At 35.6% G+C, this 11,272-nt stretch overlaps 1 protein-coding gene across 1 annotated transcript in view; it reads right to left on the minus strand.

Moving 5' to 3' along the window:
* The window catches only part of LOC149137469 (uncharacterized), a 40,816-nt gene extending 29,856 nt beyond the window's left edge, over window positions 1-10,960 (minus strand). The window contains exon 1 of the mRNA XM_089348981.1: window positions 10,750-10,960. Within this exon, the coding sequence (XP_089205107.1) occupies window positions 10,750-10,836 (87 nt within the window). The 5' untranslated portion in view covers window positions 10,837-10,960. The remainder of the gene's footprint in view (window positions 1-10,749) is intronic.
* Between the last annotated feature and the right edge of the window lie 312 nt (window positions 10,961-11,272).

Consider the following 11,272-nt stretch of genomic DNA (forward strand, 5'->3'; position numbering starts at 1 on the left):
GCAGCATGATTTCCTGTTGTCTTGTATTGAATGATCTGAGGATCCATCCTACTATTTTTTTGTACATCATTGCTGCCTTGGTAATGCATATATGTCTTTATGAACATGTAATAAAGCCCTCAAAGTCACTAAAGTGCTATACCTAACAATCTCTGATTATCTCTGGGACACCACATGGATAATATAGCAAAAAAAAAAAGGGAAAGCTTCTTTTTCAGAGCCAAAAAATATTCCAGTTCTGACTGGTCAATGATACCCTATGACGATCAAATATTACCCATCATAGGGTATTGCTCCCACATCGGAGACAGTGCTGCTGCAACATAGAAATATCCTAGAGCACATTGAAAAGAAGGCAATTGAAATAATTGAAAAAGCTACACCTGCCAACATACTTCAACCTCTGACCCATAGATGTCCTGTCTCCTCACTCTGTCAGTTCTGCCACCTCTTCAATGGTCTCTGTTCCTCTAAACTAGCAAGTTGCATACCATCTGCATCACTACATAGGCCAACTAGACTCATGTCTCTTACTTTTATTACTCCTTCTTTGTCTCACCTACCAAGTTCCTGTCCCAACAACAGCAATCAATACTTTCATCCCAGAGTATCAGTTCTTTGAAATATTCTTTCTGTTAAATTTCTGCAGATATTGATTAAGACATTTTCAAACTAGCCGACAGCTATATCACTTTAACCGGTCTAGAATTATCCATGAACAGCACAGACACAACCCTTCTCTCCCAACTAAACTTTTAGAAAATACTCCAACTTGCAGCAAACACAGGTTGTATGTTACTGAACTTCCCATTTTCTTTGTCTTAACTTTATAGAAAAACTGCTGGAACTATTGTATTCCTTATTCTAAGCCTCTAAAAAATATTACTGGAACTGCTTCAGTCCTGAACTGCTTTAGTCCAGAACTGCTTGATGATCTTCTACTGAGTCAAAAATGTTCACATATCTAGGATAGTGCTCCTGTTACCCATTCAACCATCCTAAGCCACAAGCAAAAGAAAGCCATATGACTGATTGACAACACAACTAGTATTTCACAGATACAAACACACACTCTCTCTCTCTCTCAGCCTCCATCCCTCCCTCCACCTTCCCTCCTTCTCCCGTCTCCGCTCTACCTGTTATAATGACTTCTACTCATCAGCTAAATTTTCAAGTTGAGTATCACCTCTGCCCAAACTGATTGATATACTTGACTTTCCTTCTTCCATCATCTCAACAATGTATTTTCCTTAACCCTACAGTAAACATTTCTCAAATTTTTCAACCTGAAAATTGAAACCTTCCAGAATTCTGACCCTGAACTTGTTTACTCTATGGACATCAACCTACAGAAGTTCACCTAAATATCAGTTACATTAACTTTTCAATTTCAGGAAGACCTGCACAAGTCATGGGAGCTTCTCCTGCTCATACGACTATGTAATACAGGAAGAAATATATATTATAAAGTATCACTTGCATTGTCATGTATTCCTGTTACCTGCATCTAAACAGTATTACATCAGTATTGTTACCTATTGACTCTTATGTATATATCAGTTGTTACACATGTATGTAGACAGACTCATCATCATTGTCATCATCATCATCATCATCACTGTCATTATAATGTTCGCTTTTCTATACTCGCATGGGTTAGATAAAGTTTATTAAAGCAGATTTTTTATAGTGAGGTGCCTTTCCGATCACCAATCTTTACCTGTTTCCCAGCAAGGTAATATTTCCCCATGGCCAGACATATTTTTGCAGAATATTGGAAATGAAGGGCATTCATTTACAACAATCATGCAATGTTAAGACAAGAATCCCCAAACATTCACACACACACACACACACACGTATGTATGTATGTTTGTATAAAAATAGGCTTCTTTCAGTTTTTGTCCACCAAATTCACTCACAAGGCATTGGTTGGGCTATAGTAGAAGACACTTGTCAAAGATATCTCACAGTGAAATTGAACCCAAAACTATATAGTTGGGAAATAGATTTTTTAGCTACACAGCCACACCCATGCCATATGTATACAGATACATGCAATGTGCATTTATATGTAAAGATGCACAAATCAGCCTGCCAACAGTAAAGGAATACATTGGATGCATTTGATGGTAGGAAGTGACAAGTTGAATGATGACAAAATGATAGCCCCAACCTACTTGCAAAGATTCCTAGAAATAAAAGAAAATTTCTTTTAGCAAAGTGACATAATTAGTGATGGAGGTGGGTCTTGGGAAGCAGTTTGTGGACCAGACAAAACAGTATGAGTAATCTATGGTGAAAAGCATGCAATTACCAACACATCACAGCATAGCTGTGACCAGGACCTGGATAAAAGTGTTCCATTCAATTACTAGTTGAAGAGACAGACTTCTTTTAAAGAAAATTATAGTTATAGAATCATGAATATTATTTTAGTTTACAGAGATTTTACCATACCATGTGGAGGCATTTTGTAAACAATTAAGATCAATTCAGACATTCTCAAAATTCTTGTCCATTTTCAATGATAGAAGAATTGGAATTTCAGCAAATAGTAGTAGTTGTTGGTGTAATAATGATGGTGCCAATGGTATTAGGGATGGTACTGGTGGTGGTTGCGGTGATGCAGATGTACATGTTTGTCTACATAGGTACATCAACTACAAAAAAATCTCCCCTGGTCTTCAGCAACCCCAACATGACTTACAAATGCTATTGGCTTCACCAACCTACAGAGATATAATATGCCTAAAAACAAGACCAGTACTTTTTGTAGGAGAATGGTCTAACACTGCCCATTATACTACTGAAGGATAAATAATCCCAGAAGGATAAATAAGCTTTATTATAAAATATATGTATATATATTATTGTTTAGTCCTATGTCTTAAAAATAATACCAGAATTATATCTGATGAATTGCATATGGACCTAAATAATAATATACATGTGTGTGCATGAGTGTATATACATGTGTGTGTGTGTGTGTGTGTGTGTGTGTGTGTGTGTGTGTGTGTGTGTGTGTGTGTGCACATGTGCGTGTATGTGTGTGCATGCAGACATACATACGCACCACATACATAAATATATGTATGCATACACTCCCACACACTTCTGCATCAATATTTTGCATTCACTTTTTCCATGGTGGAATGAAGTGGACAAGAATTCTCAAAGCAAGGTACTTTATTTAATGTTTTCACATGTTAAACTGCTGACGTATCTACCAAACTTTTTGCTTATCAAAGACATAAGCACAAAGACACACAGAGACAGATATGCATACATTCACACACACACACACACAAATGCATATGTGATGGATTTCTTCAAGTCTCTGCCTATGGGAATGTTTGTTGTGACACATCAATACAACCATAATGAAGAAACTCAACTCTAACAAGGACAATAGATCAGCAGCAATGATGCAGCTTTCTGGTGGGGAGGAAGGGTGTGTTTTTTCCTTCTTTTCCCAGTCATAAAAATATCCCATTCAATAACTTTCTGAGCACTAGGAAAATCACCACTAAATCAACTGCTACCACACAGCAAACAGAATATCCAAAGGACAAATTGCTCACAGCCTTTGCAAAAGTAATGCCGTAACACAAGTTTCCATCTTACTGTACAGGGAACAACAGCCAATGGAGATAAAGGAAATAAGATGCCCTATTGATTAATAGCTTGACATATATTCTGAGAAGACCATTGGAAGAGAGTATATTGTACGCCCTAGTCATCATGAATGCTTCTTTCTATGATTTCTTCTCCATAAAGTGCAAAGTTTGAGTTCATCTCATGATTATTGAATAATCATAGGCTAAGTTTGCACTCCCAACAGAAAAACATGCTTACTATTTAGATTACTGGAGAACGGTACATAGTGGAATGCAATATAGTCAGAAACTTCTGTATATTTAACTGCTAAGTGGTTTAAGGTTCTATTCTTTGCACTGTTAAAACATTATCAGCCATCCAGTCCACTTCAATTCTGGTTCAGAGTTGTGCTGACTATGTCAAAGATTCGAAGCATCAAATTCAGCAGAGGTATCCTGGCATGGAAATCGGATATATAGATGAAATTTACAATGCAGCTCTCATCAACCAACTTAAGAATACAAATAACCAAGAACTTTGGAGAATATTGATTCCCTCCAACTACACTGAAATCCGTAATACACTAATGGAAATTTTGGAAGTGGCATCATATAATGTTTGGATGAAATTTATAAACATTAGAAACATTTAATGATTCACTACACACGTTTCCACAAATCACATGTGTCTTAAGATCACAGTCCATATTCCTGAGACGATTACAGTGTAGTCTGTGGTATCCGTGAGTATTGGGTAGGTTATCTTCATAGATTCATTTCTTCAGGTGATATAACATTAATGGATGTACAACAGAGAGCTGCTTATCCCTTTTGACCAGTGTGAAGTTTGATTGAGTTATGTGGATATTTCTGTGTGTATTTGTTGGAGATGAGGGGAAGGTGATGGAAAGAGAGGAAGGAATGGTAGTTATATGGGGATGGAAGTGTGTGTGGTAATGTTGGACGTAGTACATTCCCTTGTTTGATCTCATTCAAGACATGACTACCTTCAATGAATTCTGAAGTAAACAGGTCAGTGGGTACAGCCATCAGCTGTCAGTGTTCATTGTCTGAACTGATAAACGATACTTTCTTAGAGCGACCTTTTAATTGTTTCTGATGGTACAGAGTTACAGTGTACAGCATCCTAAACATTGGTTGATTTGGTACAGAGTTACAGTGTACAGCATCCTAAACATTGGTTGATTTGTTTATTTGTTTGTGTTCCTTCCTTGTTCTATAATATACTAAGGGCGGTTGATGTTATTCTGTTTCAAAATATATTTTACAAATTCCAGAATCAATGTTTTGCTTTTATGTTTACATGATATGATCACCTCGGTGTGTCTATTTATCATGGTTTCTTTAAATGTGATGATTTCCAGAGTTTCTTTAAGGCATAAGTTGCATCCCCGTGATATTCCATTGTATAATAGACCAGTGGGTTGTATACTCCACTCCATTCTGTTTGAGCCTTCAGACAAGGTTCGATAGTGATGTGGAGTGCCTTTTGTTTATATTGAAAAATAATGTAAGAGGTTATGCGACAATTTGTACATCGTGTCTCCGGTGCCACCAATATACATGCATTTTTGCATACCTGCCTTCATAGAAGGATCCAACTTTGAAGACACTAAAGTTTTGTACTTCTTTGAAATTAATAAATGTCTCTCCTGAAAAAATCTCAAAACTCTGGAATACACAAAACTCTGGGACCTTGAGTCACTCTATTACTTCTGCTAGATATTAATAAATAAATAAATAAATATATATATATATATATATATATATATATATATATATATATATATATATATATATATGTACATATATACATATACATATATATTTATGCATACATGTATATACGTGTGTGTGTGTGTGTGCACGTGCATGCGGGTGTATGATTTGTTCATCTTTTTCACAACAATCACAAACCTCTGATGAGTGCAGGGTTACATAATCGGACTGTTATCTAACACTCCGTTGAAACCCTAGTGCAAAACCAATTCATTTTTCAAAATTAAGATAAACAAAGTTCTTTTTCAATCTAAAATATACTCTCCTTCATTTTCTACAATGCTCTTTCATCTATCTGGTAGACTTGCAAGGACCCCTCTTCCAAAATTCATTTGTCCGTGATGAAAAATACTCCCCCAGTACTGTTCCTACCTCATCTACAGGATTCATATATTTTCCATCCAAATGATTTTGAAGGCTGTAGAATAAATAATAATCAGATGGGGCAATGGCCAACAAATATGGAGGGTGGGGGCATCATTTCCCATTCAAACTGCAACCAGCCTTTGGAATGTCATCCTCGTTGTATGTGGCCAAGCATTATTCTGAAGGAAGAACACTTTTCGTCTTGACTTAAGCTGCTCAAGCTACTTGCGGTTGATCTTCTTTGTTATTATTTGGTTTGGGTTTAAATGTTCAAAGTGGACTAAACCTTCCATATCCCACCAAACAGATAACAACACCTTACTTGTGTGAAGACCTTCTTTAGCCTGGGGTGCCGGTGTTTCTCTTTTCCATACCCACTGTCTTTGGTACATGACATTTTTATAGAGAACCCATTTCTCATCACCAGTCACCATTCGGTCCAAAAAAGGTTCATACATGAGACGTGACAGTAAAGAAGAGCACACATTCACTCTTTGCATGTGATTAGACTCAGAATGTTTGTGAGGAACCCATAGCCCCAATTTGCTGAGTTTTACGATGGCACACAGGTGTCGATAAATGGTTGAATGACCAAATCCAAGCTTCTCTGCTAGTTCCTCAACAGTTACAATTGGAATTTGCTCCACCAGGGTTTGCAGGACATCCCCATCAAGCTCTACAGATTTTCTAGGACAAGGCTTGTCTTCTAGGCAGTAGTTTCTGGCTCAGAATTTCTGGAACCACTGTTGACACTGACTAACACTTCAAAACTTGCACTAAGAATAAGGAGAAATTAAAATTACAACCTGCTTTTATAGCAAGTTGATGCAAGTAGTTTATCCCATCCCCATCCGACTTTTAGTTCATGCAAGTGAAAAAAAACGCATTATTTATGGGATGCTCCAATACATATATATATATATATATATATATATATATATATATATATGTATATGTATACACATGCATACATATATATGCAGGGCATCCAGCTGTAGAAACTCTGCCAGATCAGATTGGAGCCTGGTGCAGCCTTCTGGCTTGCCAGTCCTCAGTCAAATCGTCCAACCCATGCTAGCATGGAAAGCGGACGTTAAACGATGATGATGATGATACATGATGGTCACTCCCATTGATTTCGACATATGAGTGTTTGAAAGAAAGGATTTTAAGAAAAAGAGTGACAGAAAAACAACTTTAAAGATTAAAAAAGAAGCTGCATCTATTTGCAATAGATGTATGAATGAGATTTGAGTCCAGGTATGGATTTTGTTCAAAGAACCAATCTTGATGCTTGCTTTTGAAGAATCCTAGAACTTCTTCAGTAGATGATTTGATGCTGTCATGAATATTTTGCCACAAAACTTCTGGATCATTGCTTTCTTCTATGTTCTCAAGCTTTGAATTTAGATGCATTTCAAAATTTTTTGTTGTTTCAAGATTTTTTTAAAGAAGACACGTTTATTATTGGAGGCATACAGGATCTCAGTGGTCTCTTTGTATATGGTTTAGCAAATACCTTACTGCAAACCTTTTGAGTTCCAAGTAACACTTGGGACTCTTGTGAGCTCTGGTTAATTTGAAATCACTGCAATTTTTTCTTAATCAAACAGATCAGGGAAGCTTCCAGGTGTTTTTATATTTATCTGCCTGTTTAAACACTGTGTTTAGATCAAACTACTGATTGAAAGACAGCAGCTGCAAACCGCCTGCATTCATCTTTCCATGTCCGTGTTTTCCTAATACTTTTGACCACACTGTCTGGTTGTTGCCTATTTTGACATTAAAATCACCCATCATTACGACTTTGTCATGATATGGAACTTTACTGAAAACTGTCTCTAATGGCTGAGTGCAGAGCATAGAAAAATAGGCTAAGTTGATTACTGCTGTGAGCTGGCAACTCATCCTTAGATGTTGAGTCTCACAGGGGCAATGACATGTAACTGAGACTTTTGATGGTTTAGTGTGCTTGAGAAGACATGTCAAGCTAAATGAAATCAGAGCCATGGCTAGTGTTAGTGGCATGTAAAAGGCACCCATGCCAGTGATATGTAAAAGCACCCACTACACTCTGTGGAGTGGTTGGTGTTAGGAAGGACATGCAGTTGTAGAAACCAAGCCAAAAGAGACTGGGGCATGGTGCAGCTCTCTGGCTTATCAGTTCCAGTTAAACTATCTAACACATGCCAGCATGGAAAATAGATGCTAAATGATGATGATGATGATATATATATATATATATATATATAATACAAAATGGGACAAGAACGCAAAACATCCAGACAGTTAGGTGATACAAGAAAGGGACAACAAAACATCCAGATAGACGATACAAAGAAAACAAGGACAGGTCATTCAGAGTTTTCTTTCCTCAGTCGAGATCCAGATTATCTTTGCAATTTCTGCTGGTTATTCTTGATATTGCTCCAATCTGGCCAGCCCCAAGGAAAAACTAAGCTAAGAACATTAGATTCCTTGGAAGAAAGCAGTGAATGTATACAAAAACAAGGACGGAAAAATCGAACAATGCTACACAAATACAATAAAAATAATAACAGGACATAAGAACAGATGTCTTTCGACTAAGGACGAATTAAATTAAGCTGGCGTGTGTGGAAATAAGGCCTTACGGTAGGGATACAAGATTTCGCAGGTACAATATATATAGCTATGGTATATTCTGTTAAGAATGTAGTAGAGTACAGTGTAAAGCTTGTCCACCTTCAGATTTAGTCTGTGCTATCCAGTAGTAGTACTATACGTACTTCCAGGTTCGTGTTTGTGCATCTGTCATGTGCGAACAGATAATTGAAGAAATTGGAGTCAATAAGAAGGAGTATGGTTGAACATTTATTTTTTAAACCGCTACAACTGTTTCCATACAATGTAGTTCTCCAGGTGTGCAGGTACTTGATTATGCAACTGTTTCCCTGCATTATGAGATCTAGTTGTGTTTCCTCAGGTGATATGTAAATATATATAATATATGTGCGTGACTATGTGTGTATGTCTGTTTTTATGTTTAGCTATAATAAATACGTTTTTACATTAAACTGAGGGATTACTCTAGAGTACAAGTTTATTCTTAAAGAATATTATTGACAGTGATTTCGAAGTTAAAGCCAGTAAAGACATTGTCAGACAGATGCCAAACTGTCCAGCCTATGCTGGAATAGGTTGGACAGTTTAACCTCAGCTGACAACCCAAAGGGCTGCAGCAAGCTCTACAAGCAAAGGGATTGACAGTTACATACACACAAATATATGCATACACACACACACACACACATATATATATATATACAGAGAGAGAGAGAGAGGGGGGGATACATATACATATATATATATATATATATATATACATACATAGACTATTGAAAGTCAGGAGGTATGAGAGGTGAATATATTTAACTACTTGATATTCATAAGATTACAGCTGTTTCACAGCTTTTATCATAATAATAATAATAATAATTTCAGTATGCATGCTTATATATACATATATATACATATGCAAATGCCATACGTGCATACATACAAACATATATACATACATACATATATGTACATATAAATATATATAAGACAGATGTTAAACAATGATGATATATATCATCATCATCATCATTTAACATCCGTTATCCATGCTGACAAGCTGGAAGGCTGCACCAATTCCAGTCTGATATATATGTATGTATGTATGTGTATATATATATATATATATATATATATATATATATATATATATATATATATATATATATATATATATTTATATATAATATAATATAGGATAAAATCTTTATAAGAATTTATCAAGTAGTCAGCATGAAAAAAACCTCATAAGGAAAATAAACCCATCGTTTTTTTCCATAAATATATATAATTTATATAAGGGCAATTACTATATAGTAATTGCCCTTATATAAATTATATATTTATATAGATAGGGTGATAAATTTAATATTAATTCAATTTAAAACCAAGTGGCCTAGCATATAAAACAATCTGAAAATTCAGAAAAAATTGTATTACACGTGTATAAGGGATGTCCACCTAGTGGTCATCCTTTATACACACATGCATGTATGTGTACGTACACACACAAATATATATAAATATTGATTTATCCAATGTTGATTGCTTCCATTATGGTTGCATATTGTGATGCACTACATCTACCAATAGTATGATGGATCTCTGAACCCCCAGAAACAGCTGTTGGACATATAATACCTGACTTCTCTGGCGTTTAGTTTTTTTGTCACTTGTACTCTGTATAAGTTGGATCTATTAATATAAATATTTATATATTTATACTCAAATATTCATCGTCTGGAAGTCTCCACCTTTTGCTTTCTCTAATTTGTCATGTATGTATATATACATATTTTGTATTCCATACCCAAACTGTTATATTTATATCTAATTTGTATATCTGCATAATTGCCTCTATATAAACATATACATACACACATACATACGCATATACATACACACATATACATGTATATATATATATATATATATATATATATATATATATATATATATATATATATATATATATATATATATATATGTATATGTATACATACACACATATACATACATATGTATATATATATATATATATATATATATATATATGTATATATATATTTATGGAAAAGAACGACTACTTACTCGTGTGTTACCTCTACATTTTTATATATATATATATATATATAGTGTATGTGTGTGTGTGTGCGCGCGTGCGTGGTGAGTGCGTGTGAGTGTGTGCGCGCGTGCGTGCGTGTGTGTGTGTGTGTGTGTGTGTGTGTGTGTGTGTGTGTGTGTGTGTGTGTGTGTGTGTGTGTGTGTGTGTGTGTGTAGCATGTAGGATTTGTATATAATACAGATCATGATAATGCACAACAGTAATTTAAATCATCAACGTTTAGCAATATTAAAAGATACAGCTGAAAGTCACTTCACTCACCTCGGTCACTGGGGCTGCAGTGATCAAACTGGTCAGAATGGTCAGAAGTAGAACCATTAACAATCTTTGTCCATTTTGGCAAGCCATTTTTTGCACTCAGCCTAGCTGGTATACCTGTCTGCTTGGTGTCAATACCTCTGGTAATGTACTAAGTCAATAATTGACTACAAGTTGACAGGTGAGGCGCTTTCACAAACCTTAATGAAATACTGAAATTATGATCCAGTTGACACTTTATATATACATATATATACATATATACACACACACACGCAAACACACATACACGCATACACACATACACATTCACACACAACAATACACACAATGAGAGGGTAGAGGACGTAGAAGATGTAGAAAGAGTAAAGCGATCAAGAGAGGTAAGAAAATTAACTGTGTTCACCTAGTTGTTTAAAAACTCTGTTTTATCTCAAGTAACACTCAGTGGTGACGGTAGGAGGGTAGCAACAACAAAAGCTATGGATAGTGCGGTGACGCCTGTATGAAGTAATGCTTCGTTAAT

The sequence above is a fragment of the Octopus bimaculoides genome, chromosome 1 (assembly GCF_046866305.1).
Source record: "Octopus bimaculoides isolate indiv1 chromosome 1, ASM4686630v1, whole genome shotgun sequence".
Classification (NCBI taxonomy): domain Eukaryota; kingdom Metazoa; phylum Mollusca; class Cephalopoda; order Octopoda; family Octopodidae; genus Octopus; species Octopus bimaculoides.